This window comes from Acomys russatus, chromosome 24, assembly GCF_903995435.1.
Source record: "Acomys russatus chromosome 24, mAcoRus1.1, whole genome shotgun sequence".
Taxonomy (NCBI): domain Eukaryota; kingdom Metazoa; phylum Chordata; class Mammalia; order Rodentia; family Muridae; genus Acomys; species Acomys russatus.
This window is the reverse complement of record NC_067160.1, coordinates 17,656,578-17,678,690: the sequence shown is the minus strand read 5'-3', so window position 1 is coordinate 17,678,690 and position 22,113 is coordinate 17,656,578. Positions and strand designations below refer to the sequence as shown.

The following is a 22,113-nucleotide window of genomic DNA, read 5'->3' as shown; positions in this document are numbered from 1 at the left end:
CTGAGAGAGCCTTGGTCTGGTATGAGCGTCTCAGACCTCAAATCTCCAGTGGCGTACCGTCTCCAAGCCACACCTGCCTCCCCGTCCCTTCCAAAACAGCTTCACCAACTAAGAACCAAGCATTCACATATGTGCTCTTAATAGACACCATGCTCATGGAAGCCAGCACATGTCCCATTGCCAGTTAGTAAATATGGTACAGATAAGAGAAATGAGGGAAACAGACACAGCTCAGACCCCTGGAAAATTGAGGACAACAGAACTACACAGTGAGGATGGGGTTGGGCCAGTAGCAAATGAAAACCAGAAACAGCAAAACTCTGGGAAGAAAGCTAGACCGTGTTAAATGAGTAGGAAACGCAGAGACTTGCAGACGTAAGGGAGGATGGCCCCCTCAGGGTCAGTACAGGACACACCCGGACAGCAGCAAGAGCAGCAGCAAGCAAGCAGGTGGTTTTTGGTTTTTTTGTTTGGTTTTTTTGTTGGTGGTGGTGGGTTTTTTTTCAGGAGTGGGTTTTTAAGGAGAAAAGGGGGAAGTCTGTGCTAGGGTAAGTTGGTAAATCTTGATTGGACATATTAGCCAAGTAACGAATTTTGAGTGTTGAATGTTGGATTTTTTTTTCTTAGAAAGGAGTCAGTAGCCAAATAAGGGAATGGACCTTGGGGGTTAGCTTTAGGAATGAAATCTAACTGTTTTCAGCAAGGGGAAGAGGGTAAATGGCAAAGCCGTGTTGGCTCCGTGTTTGCCATGCTCAGCCTGTGTTTGCCATGCCTGGGCCTGCTGGAGCGCCCTTCAGTGGGGTTTTCTAAGATGCCAACATTTGACATTTTATTGCATATGGTGGCCCTATGTTTCAGTTCAGTTTTATCAGACTCAGAAATAGGACACAGTGGCTGCGTTTCAGCAGGGGACCACATAGTCTGTTTGATCGCACTTTAGGTAATACTTAGCTATGTGACCTAAGAAGGCTTTCCAGACTCAGGACCTGCGTTTACTTACTGGAAAAAAAAAAAAAAGGCAAATATCAGTAGCTGTTGTAAGGATTAAATGAGCTGATATGCGTTAGTACCGCTACAATGTATTAGGCATAGAAAGGCCTGGCCGGTATCAACTGTCAGAAACTATCTTCATCCCTGTGGTCCAGAAGTGATGATCAGGGAGATGAATCGTAAGAACAATATAGGCACATCAAGTGTACAGAGGTGTGTGCTACAGAGGTGATGGCTAATGATGGATGGGAAAAAGTAAAACAACAACAGCATTAATAGAAAAGTGTGAGAACATTGATTGTGATGTCATTGGATGGTTCTGCTCTCTGTCCCAATTCATGTCAATCCATGTCTGCATAGTATGGGTTTTGGAATTTATGCAAATACTTAGATTTTTTTAAATTATATGTTTCTAAAAGACAAGTAGTTGCCATCAAATGAAGGATGATTTATCCGAAAAACTTATACCACAAGCTAGAAGATGGAAGGTACCTCAGGGATTCCTCTGAATCATCCTGCTGAGGTGAAACATAAGTGAACCCCAGTCAAGGCATAAGGAAAACGGCTTTGTAAAGGTTGAGGCCTAGGTTTTCCAAGATAGATTGTACGCAGTGCTAACAATGTTCTTCCAGAGGGGAGGTGGTGCACCCGGTCTTAACGGCACAGCTGCTGAGGCTGGTTCATTGCAGGAATACAGCTGAGTGATGAAGAGACTATCTGAATCTCCAGGCTTAAGAGAGAACGTACAGTGCAATACCTGTTGTTTTAACAATATTCCGAGGCATGTAAAGTGTATTTCTTTGTTATATTTTCCAGACCCCTTGGCTGTGGAATACAAGACACTGCTGGTATAACTACCCTTACCAGGTAAGGAGGACTGACTTCTGGGGTGTACAGACGTAGGGGGTCTTCCTTAGGTCAACTTCCTGGTGTTGGCCAAGCTGCAGCAGGTTGAGTAGCCACTTAAATTTTGTTATTGTGCCTGCTCATTAATGGCAAGCATAACCTAATGAAGATGGGGCCTTCTCTGTTCTCAGTGGGATGCATAGCCAAAGTCTAGTTGCTTTAGCACATGGACTAAACCTGGAAGGTTCTTTTGTTGGAGAATAGGATGTAGCCTATCTAACGGGCAGCTGGTCCCTGTTTCTCAGGACAGAGGAGGGCCTGAAGGCCTGCTGGCAGTGCAGGGCTTCCTCCACAGTGAATGTGAGTGTTCCAGTATGGTGCTGGAGCTGGCCTGCTGAGCTCTGTTGACTCTGTAGCTTAGAAGTGGCCGCTGAAGACATAAATCAAGCACCACTTCTCCAAATGCAGAAAAGTGCAGCAATGCCATTACACATGGCTGAACTGTTCCTGCAACTGAAAAAAGGAGGCACTATCTTTGAAAGTAGAAACTGAATCATAGTCCTGAAAGGGGGTGTTTTCCACCTCTGCCTTCTGCTGGTCTTGCGAATCTCTTCATGAATTCATTAATATTAGCACAAGTCCTCGCCATCCCTAGATCAACTAATATTGGATATCAAAGGGAAGACTGGGCATTTTCTAGGTAGTCAGGAAGTATCCTACAAGGGAAGCAGAAGGAACTAGGTAGTGTAACGAGCACCTTCAGTGCTTTAGATTGAGATTGCATTTTGGAGGCATTTGGACTTCCTGTGTGCATAGGGCTAATACGGAACACACAGTCCCTACCATCTCTGCTATCCACAGAACTGCAACTGGTAGAGGCTGATACTGGATACTCCCCCAAGGCTCAGGAGGAATTGAGATGGAATTCCAGCTTGTATTTGAGCCCCTTAATTTATTTAGGTTAGAAAATAATTTGCCTAGGCATCATGACATAGTTAGAGAAAGCTGAGAGTTCCTGAGACAGCTTTTAGAGTCTGAGGCAAGATGGAAGGGCAACCAGTCATCCATTACCTTACACAGTTGTCTCAGGCCCAGCTACATTTCACTCTCCACGCATATCTACATTTCTACTTATAAAAAGGGCATTAAAGGCTTCTAGAAACTTTAACTGGGATGTGGGCATGGCAGCTGCTACAATGTGTGCCCCACATTTAAAAGGTAAATTCTGCAACATGAAAGGCATTGAGACAAATGTCATATAGAATGTAACACTTCATCTTGTTTTTAACTGTAGTGTAGCCCAAAATAACTTTTGCATTCTGACTGTAGCTGGGAAGTTGCTTGGTTTGAGACGAATGCCTAGGACTGTGGCCCAGAACAGAGTCCTGGCCTGTTTCACAGACAGAAGGATAGATTTAGCATGAAAAAAAAAGGGGGGCTGGGGGACTAGGAGATAGAGTTATATTTAAAAGTGGAAAATATCATTAGGATGGAAAGAAAGATACCCCATCTGTGTAGATACAGGTCAAGAATGGTCTTCTACTAGCCCAGTATCATGAACCAGTACTGAGTAATTCAGCCCAGTGCTCCCGAAACTGAAGACGGATTCATGATCTCTATGGCAACAGTGGCTATCCTTGACAAGTGCCATATGCTAATAAAAATTAATGACTTTCTCTGTGTAGGGGGCATAGGAAATTAAATAGCATGCGTGCAAGTGTAGCACTTTGTATAATCCATATGTATATAAATATATAGAGGCAGAGTCCAGAGTCTATCTCAAGCCTTCAAGTGCATTTTTCAAGATTGAACAGGCTCGTGAAATATTTAATATGTCTTTAACATATATTACATAAGTAACGAACAGATTTTTAGGTGAAAAGTAGCAGTCTACTTCATTTGAAACACACATTCCCTCTTTTATATGAGAGTGCCCATTTGTTACACATGTAATAGTTTCATATGAGTGTGTATTTTAAGGATCAGAGTAAGACGGGGGTTATATGCAGTTGACCCTTGTACAGCTCATCACAGGGGCATACACTAAGAACAGGAAGCTTTACACAGGGGCCTCACTAGCGCTGAGACCTGGATTTAACCTCCTAACCTGAGCTAATTGATTGCAATTTTCTGTCAGCTATATAATCTAGATGAGGAGTGAGAGTGGTAATTTTACAGATTTCAGGATGCTCGGAGTGAGTCATGGGAGTGCTGCACCAACTGCAGAGCGCTGACAAGCGCCGACTACTGTGATGCACTCATATGAACCCTCACTTCCAGATGTGATCTGACTTGTCCTGTGACCCCCTCATGGTGAGGCCAGGAGTCAGAGAATCTCATACCAAAATCTGACCTTGGCTCAGAGGCTCCAGCCTGCGTCGCATACAGCATCTACCCAAATACCCACCCTTCCTCGCTAATGCCTTTCAGTCTTAAAGAGGCATAACAGTGGGAAATAGATCTCTTTCTTTCAAGGTGCCTCTGAGCACTGATCCTTCCTTCAGTCAGTTGCTCACAGAATTCTGCAAGAACATCTTGTAAGAGATCCATCCATGAGTGCACCCCCTCTCATGATCTGACTCCCGCCCAACAGTCCTCCAATCTGCAAACTCCATTGCATTGGGTATCAGCTTTCATACACACGAGTTTATAGAGATACCAGCTTATGGCCCGTGGTACTCTTCCATTTCAGGAAGTGTTCAGAAGTTCTGATCTAGTATCTTTTCCTGTACTGTATCTCATCAGAAATATGAGAGAGACAGTTTTCCTTGATGCCTGTACTGAGTGAGTAAGGGCCATCTTGTGATATGATTGTCACATGGTGCATATAACATTAATTTCCTTTAGAGTACCAAGTAGTGCCTTCTGAACACTGGTATGAATATGTTTGAAGAGTTTCAGAGTTTTTTTCTTTAATTCTTTCCAATAAGCCAAGACGCTCCATTGTAGCTCAAGAAAAACAATTAAATGTAGCTCATTGAAGCGTTGAAAAAAACTTTCATTATCATGGTGTGTGTGTGTGTGTGTGTGTGTGTGTGTTTGTGTAAAATACACTTTGCTGACTTTACTTCTCTGAGCCTCTTGGGTAATCAATCAGAACAGGCACTATCTCCCATCCCCCTCCTCCACCACATTATAAGTAACTTTACTATAAGCTATGAATCCTGACTTTCATCTCAAACTTCCTGGCCATCTGCCTGGTCAGTATGTTTGCAGCCTTCCCGTCCCTCTGATCTTTAAATAAATATCTTTGAATCATTTTTTTCAATATTCCAATATATTGGCCATTTCCTAAAAACACAGCTTTTTGATCAATGAAGAAGTTGACCTATGCTTCGCTGAGCATTATGGAACGCATCCCTGCCACCTGAGTTCTTTGTTCTATGCTTTGAACTCTCACAGCAGCTGTCCTGTGTGTGCGTGCGTGCATTAGGACACGTGCCCAGTTGCCTAAGGGGTCTTGTAGCTGTTGTTGTACTCAGCTGCCATGCGAGTTAATGCTTTCTGGGTTTGAGATGAAATGAGTGCTCTCAAGCTGTAGTCTATAGGTGGCCTCGAGAGTGCCACTGTCTCACAAGGAAACAGTGGAATTGCATGTGTTCAGCATAAGACCGGGTTACCAGTCAGCTGTGAGCTTGCGGCGTTTGGAATACAAATAGGGTTTCCTATTAACTCTTACTCTTCCCTTTTTTTCTCTTTTCCCCTCAGCCACTCACTGCTGACCTTCACTATTATTATATCCTGGAGCTGTCATTTTATTGGTCTTTAATGGTTTCCCAGTTCACCGATATCAAAAGGAAGGTAAGAGTTGTGACATCATATGGGCTTGATTTAAGGGCCCTGCCTGTGGCTGAGGAGTGTCGAAGGCATCCCCTGAGCTCTGGCAGCTCTGGGATAGCACTAGGACTGTGTTGTTAGGAACCCGGTCTGCTTGTGCTGTCCTTTAGTCTCTTCTCATCACATCTCCAGTCTTGCTTCCAAACCCAGCGTTCCTTATCAACCATGCAAAAGTACAGCACCAGAGCCAGGTACTTCTCTAAGTTGGGGATGGGAAAGTCACAAGGTTTAGGTGAACCTTAGCGATATGGTGGGGACAGACTCTGAGGCCAGCCTGGGCTACAGAATACTCTACCACAAACACCAGAGGACGTGTATATACATACACATATATGCATATACATAAATACTTATACAGACACATACATACACATGCATGACTATGCACACCTACCTGTTCCTATACATGTCAAATATCATATATGTGCATAGAAATATCACAGAGTCCTTATCTTCTCCAGATTAAATAAGAAGAAAAATTTTATGTAAAGCTTTAGAGAGAGAATGAAGTGTCAGTCAGTGTTTCCATCAGCAGAATGAGTTCTCCAATTAAGGGAATATCTGTGCAGTAGTTCTCAACCTTCCTAATGCTGTGACCCCTTAGAACAGTTCCTCATGTTGTGGTGACACCTAACCATAACATTATTATTGTTGCTACTTTATAGCATAATCATAATGTAAATATTTTTGGAGAGAGAAGGTTGCCAAAGGAGTCGTGACCCACGGGTTGAGAACCACTTATCCAGTGTCAAACTATAGCACAGTGCTCTGTTTTGCCCTGCTGCTCCACTGGACTCGCTTGTACTGAGAGCTGTCCACATAAACATCTGAGCATTGGATCCACTCATCTGGTCCCATCCTTCCAGTCCCTCAGGAGGACACTATGGTTTTCACTGTTCACTTTTGCTAGGATGCCATTTTCTTAGTATCTCCATACTCCTATCAGTCCCTAAAAGTGATCTTGCTGGCATCCATCTAAATGAAAAGGAGAAAGACAGGTTACTACAATTTAAACAACTAATTTTTACATTTGTTTAGTGTGTGTGTGTGTGTGTGTGTGTGTGTGTGTGTGTGTGTGTGCGCACGCACGCGCACACGTGCACACATGCGAGAGTGCACACGTGGTCACATGGGTGCAGGTGCCCCCAAGGGTGGGACTCTTTCTCTTTCCAGCAGCAGTGCCTGGCTAGGAAAAAGAAGAAGAGGAAAACCTGTCTTTCCAAACTTTGATCAGTACATACCTTCTAAGCATCAGAAGTGTATGGTCCGATCAAGACCAGCTTAGGCATGGTGGCTGACTCATTAACACCCACACTGTGGCTCCCTTACGCGTTTTACCGAGCACTCTGGAAACAGTGAAAGAATCTTCAGTGACAGTATGCCAACTGGATCGCCTCCATGACATGAAGAGCGTTCCTTACTCTTGGTGGTCAGACCATGAATATGTCCCCCGAACCAGGCTCCATAGTAAGCTCATTTTGTTATTCCTTTTCCAGTAGCTCATTTGCCCTGGTCGTCACATAAGTCACACTTACATAGCACAGAGATATGCAACATTCTTTTCTCTTATTTATTTATTCTACTTGAGAAAATTAATGCCGAGGGAATCGGTGTAAATCTCTCAAGGTCATGCGACAAGGTCTAATGAATTAGAGCCCAGGGTTGCCAAGCAAGGTCCCCTCTGAGAGCAGACACACTCACCGCTCCTGCCCTGCCCTGCCAAGCTCCTGACAGGAGCCTCTTACAGCCTCTTGTAGTGCCCCCTGGTTTATTAGATCTTCCTTTGCCTAGAGAAACCTACGGGTGCCATCCACAGTCAGCGACATTAACTGAAGAGGGACTAGCTGTCTTTTGCTTCTAAGAGCCTGGTCCTAGAAAATGATCCTATTCCAAAAGGCCACTAAGCCCACTTGCGTGAGCTCTCACTATGCATATAACCAGTCTTTCAGTGAGCATACCTCCACTGTTGTCCAGCCAAATAGGCATTTGGGTAGGCAGATTTCTTTAAAACATTGAAGTAAATAGCTTCTTCTTTTTTTTTTTTTTTTAAGTGTATTTAAAACATCAGATAGCAAACACTTGTGAAAATGATAATCTGACCATGAGTTCTGTGGAATTGAGCCTAGGCCCTTGCATTGTCAGTGTTCAGAGCTCAGTTTTTATGGGTTTTTTTTTCCCCCAAGCTATTAAAATGCTTGGCACCTCTCTCTGTATTTGGTTAGAGTAGTTTTGTGTATTCCTGGCGCAGCTGGTTTAGTCTGGTCCGAACACAAAATGGGTATTTGGCCACCACCAGACCTGTTTGTTAGCTAGCGCAGGTGTTAACATGGAAACTGTTTCGCTTTGTTGCTGTCGGCCATTAGACACTAGAGCGCCAGTCTGCCCCCTTCCACCTCTCAGGCTGTTCCCTGTAGGTCTTCACCATCCCTGACAGCACGGCATTCCCACCAGGAAGACCCGCTCTTCCAGCCACTGGCGATTTGTGGTGTGTACTGGCTGCCAGGCCCACTCTCCACCTTCTGTGCGGAGGTTTTAACTCAGCTGTCTAAAATCAGCCCGCTTTCTTCATCTTGGGATGGGCTTGCGGAAGCCCTGTGGGCAGCGGAGGGTGAAAACAGCTTTGGGAAGTTTGCTGTGTGTGAGGTCCTTGGGAGAGATTAGCAAGACTCCAGCCCCTGGTAAATCACAGAGAGTTTCAAAGGCCAGGACTTACAAACGGCAAGTAAGAGTTTGTGTCCCGTCTCTTTGATTAACTTTCTTACAGTCAGTTTATAAATCATTTCTCTCTCCTTCATGCACGCCTTTTGTTGTTATTTTGACACAAGGGATGTTTTACTAATAGCCCATGGTGGGCTCAGAAGTCCTGCCTGAGTCTGCCTCCTGGTCCTGGGATTACAGGCTCTAGCCGTCACGTTCAGATTTAGAAATCAATTTTTTTCCCCACTGAGTTGTTCTATGAATCTTTCTGAAATGATCTTGATATTCAAAAGTTCTTCTTTCCTCACCATTATTTTTTTCTACCAAGAATCTAGAGATTGAAAGAGAGGGGAGAGCCTTTCATCCTTTCTGTGTGTTGATAAAAAATATGAACTCTTGATTATCCCCAAAATCAGCACTCATTTGGTCGGTGAGGAAAACTGCTATTAAAGGAAGGGTCTGGCAAAAATATAATGAGCCTGGAATTTAAATATATGCTACAAAAACAGTGTAAATCTTCTCGAAGATATTTTCATTGCTTTTTTTTTCCTTACATTTTTCTTTTATTAAAAAAATAGTTAAGACACCATTGAAAATATCAAGCTTTTTTTTTTTTTTTTTTTTTTGGCTTTTTGGCTTTTTGAGACAGGGTTTCTCTGTGTAGCCTTGGCTGTCCTAGACTTGCTTTGTAAAGGTCAAGCATTTTCTTAGTCCCCAACACTAGAAGGCCTTACTCTCCTCAGGGCTTGCTGTCTGCTCCGATTCTGTGCTCTGGCACCGGTTCGCGGTGAGCATCTTTCTGCACAGCTACATTTTACAAGGCAGGCTAATAGATAGTCTGTTCGGTCCAGAACAGCTTGCTTACGTCTAAACCGTGTGTCGCTTTTAACGAAGCTGCTGTGTGGCTCAGAGGCCTGGGCCTCCAGCCAATGGGCCCTCCCCATGTTCAGGCACGCATCCTTGGCGCCCCGCCAGATTCTGGCTGATCATATCCGCCTGCTGCTTTCTCTTGCTCTAGCAGGAGCGCTGCATCTTGGCAAACGATCTTGACAGAGATTTGGTGATAAAATATAGGAAAAGAAAAACTTTGTGACTGGCGTGCTTGGTTCCCTTGTAACTTGTTTGTAAACACGAACTTGAGTCCATGACTGTGGAGCTTCAGCTCTCATGTGGAGCCTACCCATGTTCCAGATTCTTCCTTTAGAATAAAAGGAAATGCATTCCTCATTTTTCCTGCAAAGACCCAGTGTGCCACAGATTGAATTGAATTAATATACACTAAATTAATAACACATTCAAGAGTTAAAAATGAGAACAGTAGCTGGCAAATAATAACCAAAATTTGACCAAATCTAAGCCGAGAACTAAAACAAACCAAACTAGTAGTCACACATTTAAATGTTTTTAATCAGTCGAAATTAACACAGTAATCATAAAGAAGGCGTAAGTTAACATGAGGAATCCTTTCCTTTTCCAAATAAGAAAAATTGAAAAGCAACTACCATACATTCATAAGGGTAAACTGTTTTTGAAAGGCTACCTTACAATAAAGAGCAATCCTTTAAATTCCCACTAGGCGAAAACATTAAGAACAGTATAACTGAGAATGACAATCAAGGCCTCTAGGGCCCCTTGCCTGTCCCGCACAGTTCCCGGTGTGACCCTGAAGAGGTTGCTTTGCCTTTCTGTGTCTTGGTTCCCTGAGCAAAGACAAGAGGTCTCAGAACCTGCCCCGTGGGAATGTCCCAAGCGTAAATAAGCAGCACACAGAACTGAGCTGGTTGCTGGCACACCGGAAATGCTCAGTTCACATTAGCCTTCCTGCATCCCCCTCAGGCATGCCTGAAATTGTACTATACACACACACACACACACACACACACACACACACACACACACACACACACACACACCTGAAACCAGTAGACTGGGAACGTAATTGATTTTCTATTGCTCCTGCACTATTTAATTGCTCCAATGAGGCCCTCAAGAGGGTTCACTTTCCTTCTTGTACGGCGACTGATGCAATTTGAGATGGGTCTGCTCCTTCAGTCTTAAGCCCCTTCTTCTCCCTTTCCTCCACCTACCAGTGGAAGCATGCCATTAGTTAAGAAATAAACCTTCTGTCAAAACCACTGAGATTTGACAGGGCTTCATTTTTAACCCTCTAACCTAGCTAATCCCTACAGAAGCAGCTAGGAAGAATATGGTGAATTATAATTCCCTAGAACTGTATTTGAAAAACTACTGATCAGCATCGACAGGTCTCAAGATGGGGTCTCCGAGTCCTTAGCAATCACTAAGATCTTTATAGGAGGTCCACAAAGGCAAAACTGTTTTCCCAGAGGCACTGAAATCTCATTTGCCTTTCTCTGTGCACAGAAAACTGCACAGAGGAAGCAGAGGGCAAAGCTGCTGGCTGCAGCACCAGGATGTTCCTGTGCTCACTGTCTTCTCCAGGGCTGTCTACCGACTAGAGAGAGAAGGGCAGTTTCCCTTGCAAACACTGTGGACAAGGCACTAAAAGATGGTATTAAATCTCTGCTTGCAAATGCGTGATGGAATGCCAGGTAGACACGGAGAATGGCTGCACTGCAATACAAAACGTTGTCTCAAGAAAAACCACATACAGTTGGTTCTTTGCACTGTAAACTAAACTAGTTGCCCACCCCATACAATTCCATTTTTAATTTAAAAAAAAAAAAAAAAAGGAAAAAAAGAAAAGAAATAGCTGACAAGTTATGTAGTTTTACCTTGTATGGTCAGTAGACATTTTTTACAAAAGTGCACAGAGTGAGCTCATCCAGTTGGTTAAAGAAAAGCATTCATTAAATGACATCATTCATTAGTGATAAAGCCTAAGGCTTCAAATGAAGCTTAGATGTCTAGAAAATCTGGGTCTACCAGTGAGAGCCTGGCAGCATCTCAGCACCTGAAGACTTTATTTGTAATGATACAGGTGTGTGGAAAATTCCAGAACGAAGCCTGTTACTTTGTGTGCTAATTTGAAATTATTGGAAATGTTAAATAAGCAAATGTGGCTTTTAAAAAAATCACTAACAAAGTAAACTGGTGTTTTCCAGATGTCTAATGTATGGTGTCCTGAAATCACACATGCATGAATGAAATAAGCTTTCAAAGTGGAAGGCAAAGCAATTAGCTTAGGTGATGACTCCATGCACTAGGATGGCTCACATTGATGCTCTAAGAGCATCTGACTTGTCAAAATGTGCTATTGTATCAAGGAGGATCTGTTAACTATCCAAGGAGACCATTAAGAGCCTCTCTTCTTTTGGCTGTTATTTGTGTGATATTAGATTTCTGTCAGGTACTTCAGCCAAAGTGTCTGACAGCAGATTGAAAGCACATGCATGTGTGGGACTCCGGCTCTCTTGAATTAAGCCAGACACCAAAGAGTTCTGTTATCATGTGGAACAACTGCCACTTGTCTCATCAGTCATTTTCACTTTTACTTTACACATTGTAGTTACCATTATTAAAAGCATTTGTTGGTGGGTAGTGAAATTTATTTAAAATTAATAAGTGTGTTGTGCTTTAAAAAAAAAAAAAAAACTTCTCAGTTTTAACCCCTTGTGGGATGAACTCTGAGAACTCACTTAAACACATCCTCCTTGAAATCCTTTGCAGCCAGTTGTTTGGGTCAAAGCCTGCACCGTGGCAGCACCAATGAGGCAAACATGGCCTGTGTCTTCAATGGGCCAATTACAGAGACAGATTGGTAGTGAACAGCAGGTGCCGGGAGATGGCTCAGTTGGTAGAGGATTTACTGCACAAACATGAGGACCTGAGTTTGGGTCCCAGAACCCATGTAAAAGCTGGGTGTGACAGTAAAGAGAAATGTATTCAATGTGGCCAACACGCACAGGCACACACCACACCACACACATGCACACACACGTGCACATACACATACCCACATGCACGTCTGTCTTCAGGGTCCTGGCACAAGTTTTTGATCTAACTGGAGGGCCAGCAGTATGCACAGCTAAGCAATTGTGGTCAAGGTGTGGTCCACACATCACTGAGCCACCATTGTCTTTGATCCAGTCTCTCCTTCAACTGTGTGAAATCTGTTCCCAGGAGATGAGTTCTTCCTCTGCTGGCTCCCAGCTTCAGCCTTCTCCTTCTCTTTCTCCCAGCATGAGATTCCTGGAAACTTTTAATTTCCATTGTTTCAATAGTAAGTCTTAGTAGCTAAAAGAAGAGGCTCTTTTCCTAGTGTCATCACATCTGCCAGGCTGACCATTACATCTTCAGTGCTTTTTAGGAACATAAAGGTGGCCTGAGACCCTGGTGCGTGAGTTTTGCTGCTCCATTAAGTGGTTCGTCCCTTTCTTAAAAAGCTTAGCTCTCACTGGGTAGCACCTACAGGTGGGTGGAGATGAGGCAGACCCTCTCGCTAACCTCAGTGCTACTGCTCGCTGGCACCGTGCCCCTCGCTCGCTTGCTCTCTTCTGCAGGCATGTGACAGTAGGAATGGAGTCCTGATTCAAATCCCCACCCCCTCATCTTCATAATATGAAGAAAAGGTGGTTCATTTAAATAGGCTACTATCTCCCACCAAAAAGAAAAAAGTATCTGAACCCATAGCTGCATTCAAGATAATGGGGAAACAATACTGTCCTACAATCTGCAAAGGAATTGTTTTATGGGGCGCATCTGTGCAATTTTGGCTTTTTCTGCCAACTCAGCATCCACTTGCCTTTTTAAGAGTCAGATGACTGGGGTACCACAGATGCATCTGCATATGGTGAAGAAAGATGACAGGAGCCCATAAACTACAGAGGGGCTCAGTGGTGCTGTATTACATGGGGACCTGCACCTCAGGACCCACACGCAGCAGCCCGGGACTCTGTGTCCTCAGTTGAGGGACTCTCTCAGGGGGTCCCCCTGTTCCTTGGGAGGTTCCCTTCAATTGGGAAGTTGTGATTCGGCCTCCTCTGGGGTGAGGTTCCTCTCACGTCATTCCAGAGAGTCTGAAAAACTTCCACTTTGGCTCATTGTTGGTTCTAACTGTCCATCTGGAGTCATGACCCCCTTCAGCCCCCATCCTCCTAAATACCAACAAGCTCATGGCCGAGGCTTTGACCTCCCTGCAAACACTGTGCCTCCAACCTAAGGCCACACACCCCTTAAGCCTGGCTTTCATGATGCCCTTGTCGTCGCCCAGGAGCAGTCCTTGTTCCATTTGTCCCTCACTTGATGGGTTTGCCAAAGCATTGGCTCTGCCTGCTCCTCACAGTCATCTGTCATCTTTCCATTTGTTCCTTAGAAGCTGTGGGTGTGGCAGTTACCTGCCAGCACACCACTCCCAGCAGAACTGGCTTAGGAGCTGGCTCTCACTCACTGTCACAGTGTGACTTTAGAGAGATTGGTATCCCCGGTGCCTCAGCTCCCATCTGAACAAAACTCAGAGTGGTGCTTGCCCTGTGGAGCAGTCATTAGGGAGACGTCACAGCACGGTGGCAGAGCCTCAGCACGTACAAATTAGGAGGTAAATTAGACAGTGCTTAGGCACTTTCTAGGTAGTCAGTGGAAATGTGGGGTTTAGAAAGAAGAGAAACACATGCATCCTACTTTCCCCCCCCCCCCCCCAAAAAAATACTCTGTGGCCAGAGATCTGTGTGGAAGAAAAAGAAGCTTTGAGAAAATTCCTCAGCTGGGATTCAGGGTGTGGGACAGGTACTGGGACAGCTGAAGGAAGAGGAGAAGATATGGTTGCGGACAGTAAGAGCTCCCCTGAACTCTGACCAAGAGCTCACAGCACCATCCCCAACTGGCTAGCCTGGAGATGTTTTTCACCCTTTACATGAAGCACAAAATTGAGTCCCTGATTGCTCATTGTCCTTGGGGCCTCAGGATCTTGGCAGTGCATATGAAGATGCTGGCTAGAGTCCCAGCCAGTTGCCCTGATTCTAGTTGGGCACAGGCTGCCCCCTACTGATGGTGATAGATGCTTTCAGCTTAAATGGGCTTTAGTGACTGAGCGCTTATGGTGGAGTTTCTTTGTCCCTAGGGATCTCTGCAGAAAATGCAGAGAGTCATCTGCGAACTAATGGAGTTCTTCAGGCTTACATAAACTATATTTTCATATCTCAGAAGTGGCCTTTTCCTCATTAAAATTCATGCGAACTAATAAGGCCAGGACCAGGGTAATGTAAACAGAACCCCGAGGGCCCATTATAAAGACCTTTGAGCCCCAGGTACTTGCATGTTGACAAGCTGTGAGAAAAGCAGCCTGTGTGCTTGATTAAATACACTGACGTCATTTACAATCTGAGTAGGTTTGGGAGCTTGCTTGGATGGAGAGAGGTGGGAGACTGCAAAGACTTGCTCAACGCACTGTAAATCTAGCACATGGTCTGCCTAGCCCCACCACAAGTGATTGGTAGCACTACCATCCCGTTCCTGTTGCACACATAACATTTTATTGTGCTCCTTTCTATTGTAATAAAAGTCAATTGAAGATTAAATATTAACTAATTCACAGTGGACACGATTATGAGTTCTCAGTCTTGAAGAGGCACCATAAATGTTGTACAGGAGAAAGGCCGGGTGCACAGCGCTTACACAGCAGTTCCCTGTCTCGTTTATGTTTGTTCTCCGAAGCCATAAAACAATGGCGCTTCTAGCAGCAGAGAGAATGCTGCCGAATCTGGACACACGGCTCCTGCTCTTAGAAGCTGGAGAAGCCACTGTTGGCCTTTCTCACACTGTCTTGAAGTTGTAGTTCTAATTGATCATGAGACTTTCAGTGAGGGCACCTTTAAGAACTCCTTGGAGTTTATATGAGTTTCAAGAGTAATACTAAATGGGTTTGGGTTGCTTCAGAACAGCTATGAAAATTAATCTCTTACTCTTTACCAGAAGAAAGTAAGGGAGAGTACGCAGCTGCTACACTGAATAACGTAACTGAGTTTCTCACATGTCTCATATGATGTCCTTTAATGTCTTAAAGAGGGACAGCAGACTTTTTTTTAAAGACGAGGTAGTATTGTAAAGTTGTAGGTGGTTTCTGGAGCAAGAAAGCTACGTAGGACAAAAAGAAACAAGTGGCTATAGGAGTGTTAGAATAAAATTTTATTTGTAAGCACAATTCTGGCAGTTTCTCTATGTTTGCTTTGAAGTAAAAGAACGTGTGAGCCTTAAAGGAGAAGGAAGAAGACCAGGAGGGAGGGCTTGGAGGAGGAAGAAAGAAACACAGAGATAAGAGAGAAATCATAAAATGATATCAGTTGCAAACCTTGCTGTTCTCCTGTTTCCTGGAGCCTCTGAAATCTGTTGACTGGGTAACTGGTCGTATGTACCTATTTCTATCCTCTGAGCAAAATCACAAGTGATTAATTGTTTGTATTAACTTTATTAAATTCAAGAAAAATTACATTTTCTTTGCAGCTAAGCAAAAGGCTTTTCCATTGTCTTGCTTTTTACAAGTATTTACAGTCTTCACTGTCTGTCAGCGTCTGCCCCAGCCCTCAATTAAAAGCTCAGAGGCCTTACTCTTTTTATGACATAGTTCAATAATGATTTTTTTCATTCAGTTAGTTACAGATGAAAATTTCAGGGAAAAAATCTTACACACACACACAGGGTGGGGCGGGGGGAGGATATAGCTTTTATGATGTAATTTGTCTTAATAAAGGCAAGTACATTCAGATGAGTTTGTGGTCCCTTTACAAGGCAGAATATCATTTCAAAGATACTCCAGCACTGAAAACGTGGAGGGAACTGTGTTATGTAGAATCTGGCACTTATGTCTTGCTGTAGTGAGTGGTTATCTCTTTGGCTTTGTTGTGCTAAGACTCTGTTGTACATAAAATTTCCCTAGAGAAGTAAAAGTGTTGGTGTTGGCTCTCTTTTTTTCCCCCTAACAGTTGGAGACTGAGCTCTCGTGGCTGGATTCTGTGTGCGTCCAGGTGTCTCAGACAAAGCATGCTGGGACACTTACTATATGAAGTAGAATAAGAAGAAGTGTCACCCTGCCCTACTAAATTTTGTCATTAAAAGATAGATGGCTTGTTCTTGAATTCTTTTAGTTCAGATTTTTTTTTTTTTTTTCCTGCTGGAGTTTAGGTCAACACCACATCTGATTGCTTTTTTCCTGTCTCTGATAACATGTGAGGCACCACTGACAAAATGGCTGAGGCTCTGGAACAGGGGAGAAACCTCTGTGTATGACCCATTCTGTCAAGAAACAAGATGACAAAACAGGTGGTTTGTGTCATTGCCGAGGCAAGGGGCAGTTCTGGTCTCTTTGCAAACAAACACCAGCTTGAAGGTGGGCAATGAGTCCCTGTCTCTTAACTCCTCCTACAGAAGACGCCAACCTAAAGCCTAATGTTCTTTGCACAGCATTTGTGTCCAGCAGTAACAAAGGGGAGAATGGAAAAATCTCCTCCCCACACTGATAAAATCCAAATGGACAATTTTTAAAAGCCGGTTATTTGGATCAGATTCAGTGCCTGCTCAAAGGAATGTGTTAGGAGGACAGGATGTGAGTAACAGCCTCAGACCGTGTGGCTTTTATTAGAGGGATTTGACTGGTCTATGACTTTCTGAAGCATAAATGTAAGACAAAACCATTACTCCTGCTTTCTTTTATTTGTATAGATATGAATATAATGGAAATCGGTTCCTTTTATCTGTGTAGATGTGAGTATAACATAAGTTGGTCCTCCGCTACGGCTACAACTGTGAGCACCACAAGTAACAAACGAGAGGTTTATACTCAAAAGTCATCTTCACAAAGCAAATTTTATCTGTAAAACAAACAAAGCTTTTATTTTTGAAGGTGCCTTGTTATAAGGATAAGCAGTGCATTGTTATTGACATTTATATCAAATATGAATTAGGGAATTTAATTAGTAAGTGGCCCTAATCTTCCACAAGTGCTTTAATCAATTTACATGTATTCATTTTAAAAATTAACTAGAGAAATGCTTTATTTCTCTTTTAGTAAGCTGGAAACAGCCGTCAGGGCTGAGGAGTACGGAAGGTGGGAACACCTAACTGGTGTTCGGTACTGGGCTACTTAGATGTCAAAAGCGGACTGTCGAGCATAGGCGGATGTAAACTCACTGAGCTCTGGAACTAAGCACCGTGTGTTAAGTTTAGTTCCTGTGCAAGAAGCAATTTTACATATCAGTCGATCAATTAATTGAGCTGTTGTTTTGAAGTGCTATGTCTGGTAAAACACCATTCTCCAGGTGATGGTAAGCAATTCATCTTCTGTTGCAAAGCAGCACGGGTGCAGTTCATATTGTCTGCCCGAGGCCTTTTGGCATCATCTTCCTTTAATAGCCTAGGAAAGCCCTGGATGCTGTAAAGACTTGTTTGGATTTCAATAGCTTTGGAAACAGCTATGTTGTGCCTGTTTGCTCATCATTTGTCATGTTTCCTTGAGCTAAGAAGTAATACAAAGCCTCACTGTGTCTGAGGAAGGAGTGTGGCCCTGGGTTAGCATGTGTCATGAATTTGCTCTGTGGTGGGATGAAACATTAACAGAAGCAAGCCAGGCTGTTCTCCTGCCCCTGGTGACCACCATCGGGGCCATGCCACTCGGAGAGAGACTGAGTTAATTGAAAAGACATTGTGTTTTAGCTATTCATCATCTGACCTTGCTGCGGGGACTGGCATAGGGTTTGGATCTTAGTGATAAGTCTCTGCGTGTGCTTATCTACACAAGGCGCTCTCTGGGAACCAGAGCACCCTGAGCATCTTCACCAATGTGAGCACAACATGGCTAACACCATTAGAGATGTAGAGGGTAACTTTTCAAACTGCAAAGTGCACCAATGCCAAAGCTCCCGAACTGGAAACTAGAGGGAAGGCAGCGGCATTTGATGGGTTTATGAGTGCTCTTCTCTGCATATTCCTGAATGTGTATACTTTCTTAGTCTCTTTATAAGTTAGACAGGCCTGAAACTAGTTGATTAAAGAGCAGTCACTGGAACTACTAAGCCAAGAGTCAGAAAACATCTAGCATCTTAGTTGTCAAATGAGGGAGTCGAGGCCTTTATTGTAAATTACAAAGCTATTGAGTCGGAACCTGCATTGCAAGTTGCCTGTCATGCAGTGTGCACTTTGTAATCAAACCAAGTAAGAGTCTGAGGGCTATTAGGAGTCATCATGTTGTGAGTCCCTGGTCATAACTTTTTTGAACTTTCCTGTTAAAATAGAAGTTGATCTAAGTGTGATGTGGTTGGGGGAGGACATGTCTAAAAAGCATTTATTTAATTGAGTTAAACTAGAGCCTGGAATTTAGGAATGGGTACTTTTCTGAGTTGTAGAAAAGGTGACTTTGGGACCAGGACAGATAAGTAGGTAGGAGATCAAGTGACAGTGGCCACAGAAGTCAAGTTGTCATAGAGGGACGAGAACAAGGTGCTCAGGAAGAGAAGACCCAAGGCTGCCATGTTCCCTGGGAGCAACAGATGAGTTTAAATCTACAGAGAGCTGATTGCTGTATCTAGGCTAGTTGTCCATGCGTCCATGTCAGAAAAAAGCCAGCATAGCTTGGCAGAATGACAACCCAAGGCCTATAGCCCATATTCTTTTTCTGAACAAACTGGAAAATAGTCCCAATAGAAGGTACAATGTGGAGGTAAAGGCATGGGTAAACTGCAGACTGCCTGGGGGTGTTGGAGAGGAGTGACTACAGGTCACTCCTTTGAAGCCACAGAAAGAGTTTTATCATTGATTTCTTAACCTGCCATAATTCTATCAGCACAGATATTGGTTACCTAGATAGTTACATACCAATGATTAAACAATGGAATGCTTATTTTCTATTCACTAAATAATTTTTTTTAAGTAGTAGTAATGGAAGCGGGAGAGCTAACTTACTGCTTGCTCTACCAGGGGCGCTGAGTTTGCTTCCCAGAACCCATGACAGGTAGCTCACAACTGCTGTTAACTCCAACACCAAGTGGATCTGATGCCCTCTTCTGGCATTGGTAGGCACTGCACACATGGGACAAATATGTACATAGCACACACATAAATAAAAATAAAATAACTAAAAAATAATAATAATGGTAGTGACCAAAGGAAACCAGTAAAAATAATATATACAGCTTCCACAATAGCTTCTGTTCTCTCTTCTCCTGCTGGAAAACCCAGCATGTGGGGTTCTTACTTTGGTACCCAGTGAGGATGATCTACATGAAGATACTGACAGTGAGATGCTGGTTCCAAGACACTCACGCAGTAGCCAAAACCAGTCTACCTCTTAATCTGCCTAGACTTCTAAAAGAAAATGCCATATTGGCAGCTTGTAAAACAAGGCAAATTTATTCCTTCCGATTCTGGAGGCTTGTACATCTTAGCTCAAAGCACTGACAGGCTTGGCATCCTGTGAGGGCTCATTTCCCGGTTCATAGATGGCACACGCCAGCTATCTCCTCATGTGGTAGATGAGACAGTGTTGTTCTTGGGGACTCTCATATAGAGACACTAAGCCTTGTCATGACCTAATCAATTCCTACCCCCTAACACCTTCATCTTGGCCATTAGGATTTTAAACATGAATTGGAGGGCAAAGAAGATGTAGGCATTCAGATGTTTATTGGGCTTTATGCAAACATCAGAGACTATCCATCATAGTAGTTAGGTCTCCTTGTCTCTATACTCTAATTGGATACCTCCTCAAATATATCACCTGCTTTAAAAAAAAATAATGTGTATCTCTGAGCCTGGTCGCACAAGCATGTAACCCCAACTACTCGAGTAGTTAAGGCAGAAAGATTATAAGTTCAAAACCAGCCTGGGCAACTTAGTTAAGAACTATCTTAAAATAATAAGTAGAAGGATAGATGGCATCATATAATGTTAGAATATTTCCCTAATACATGCAAAGTTCTGGGTTTATTTTCCAGGAGAGAGAGAGTGTGTGTTCAGAAACTGCAACCAAGTATCAGAGAAATATGTATGTACTCTTGTCCCAAAGATCTCAAAGTTTGTTAGGTTTTGTTGTTATTGAGACAAATCAAATGAAAGAAAAAAGGATTGATTTAGGCTCGTGTTTTCAGAGGTTCCAGTCAGTGGATGATTGGTGTGTTGTTTGGGGGTGTTGAGGAAGGAATGTATAGTGGTATAAGCTACTCACCTGTGGCAGACAGGAAAGAATAGAGATGGGAAAGGGCCCAGGTTCCAATATCTTCCAGAGCTTTCCCTCAATACCCTAACTTCATCCCACTAGGCTCATCTCCTGGTAGCACCATGGACTGTGTCTGAGCCTTTATGCATGAGCCTTTGTGGGACACTTAAAACATGACAAAGCAAAACCCAAGTCTAAGTGGTGCTTTTCTTTGCTTGAAATCTAATAGCAATTCCTCCCATTGTGATCTGACTTTAATTTACAGTGTTGAATCCTATTCCCCATGCACTGGTCACTTGTATATCTCCCCCGATCTATGGGAAATTCCGAAAGGGCAGGAGTTGTACCATAACCACCTAAGTAACCCAGTGCTACAGCTGTGGCGATTTCTCCCCATGTGTTGGCTTAGGGGGAAAATGGATGGGTGGAAATACCATGAAGTTGCTGAACACTGACTGTCTTTTGTTTTTTCTTCCTTGAGGACTTTGGCATTATGTTCCTGCACCACCTTGCAACAATTTCCTTAATAACTTTTTCATATGTCAACAACATGGCCCGAGTAGGAACCCTGGTCCTCTGTCTTCACGACTCAGCCGATGCTCTGCTAGAGGTAAAACTTTTCCTTTCATCTTGAGGAAGACAAAACCCAGAACAAAGCCCCCAGGCCAGCAGTCCTGTAGTATATTGGATGGCACTTTGAAACCACTGGGTGTTACTTAGTGTGCAAAATGGGCAAACCAGGGACTTCAGATTGGCATGGAAATGTTTGTACAGGGTGAGCTTTGTTACCGTCATTGGCTATTAAGAAGCTGGAAGCCTTGACCAGTCCACATTTGAATGGTTGATTTTGTAACAGAAAAAAAAAATCATTATTTTAATAGATTTTCTGTTCTAAGAGTCACACTGATCTATCTGAAAACTGCATATAACCCAGTTTAGTAGTCATAATACAATTAAGCAGTTTGATTTTTGCTACCAATATACATATATATATATATATATTGCCCTAGTGGTCTTTAAGAGTGAAAGGGGTGTATGAATTGTAAATTTTATACTAAAGGTGTGTAAAGAACTTAACTACTTTCAGAGTTAAACTCAGTAATGTTATATGCATGAATAAATCTATTCACTTTATGCTAAGAAATTTTATAACTGGTCAAAACTGATGTAAAAGAGTACAGAGTTTGCACAGAAGTGACTACTGGAGTCATCCTTTTCTTTCCCTTACTGGACCGTGGTTCTGTTGCTATGAAGACAGATGAGTCCTTGGTGATAAGCTGTTATTGCAATCAGAGCCACAAATGTGCACATTTAATCTTTCATAGAGGTATGAAGTTCAGATTTGAACTGAGTGTAAACCTCACTAAAAGTTCTGGTCCCCTAAAGGTTATGAAATCAAAGTAGCCCTTCTGGGCTACGTTAAGTCAGAAGATAGTTTGTGACCAGAATTATTAAGTGGTTCAAGCTAAACTTTGTTAAGCATGTTTTTAAAAGGCGCAATAGGTGTAATAGGAGTTATTTAGGAGCTAAGAAGCTGTTTTAAGGTCTAGAAAGATGTTTTTAGGGTAATAAATATAAGATATGATAGGTACAAGACTTTTGACTGACCAAGATGGGATAGATAA

General features: G+C 43.1%; 1 protein-coding gene across 2 annotated transcripts in view; it reads left to right on the top strand.

Moving 5' to 3' along the window:
• Positions 1 to 22,113, top strand: part of Cers6 (ceramide synthase 6) — a 254,092-nt gene that overhangs the window by 187,024 nt on the left and 44,955 nt on the right. For both annotated transcript variants that reach the window (XM_051166944.1, XM_051166945.1), the window contains exons 5-7: positions 1,807 to 1,857; positions 5,545 to 5,637; positions 20,970 to 21,098. In XM_051166944.1, coding sequence (XP_051022901.1) covers positions 1,807 to 1,857; positions 5,545 to 5,637; positions 20,970 to 21,098 — 273 coding nt within the window. The remainder of the gene's footprint in view (positions 1 to 1,806; positions 1,858 to 5,544; positions 5,638 to 20,969; positions 21,099 to 22,113) is intronic.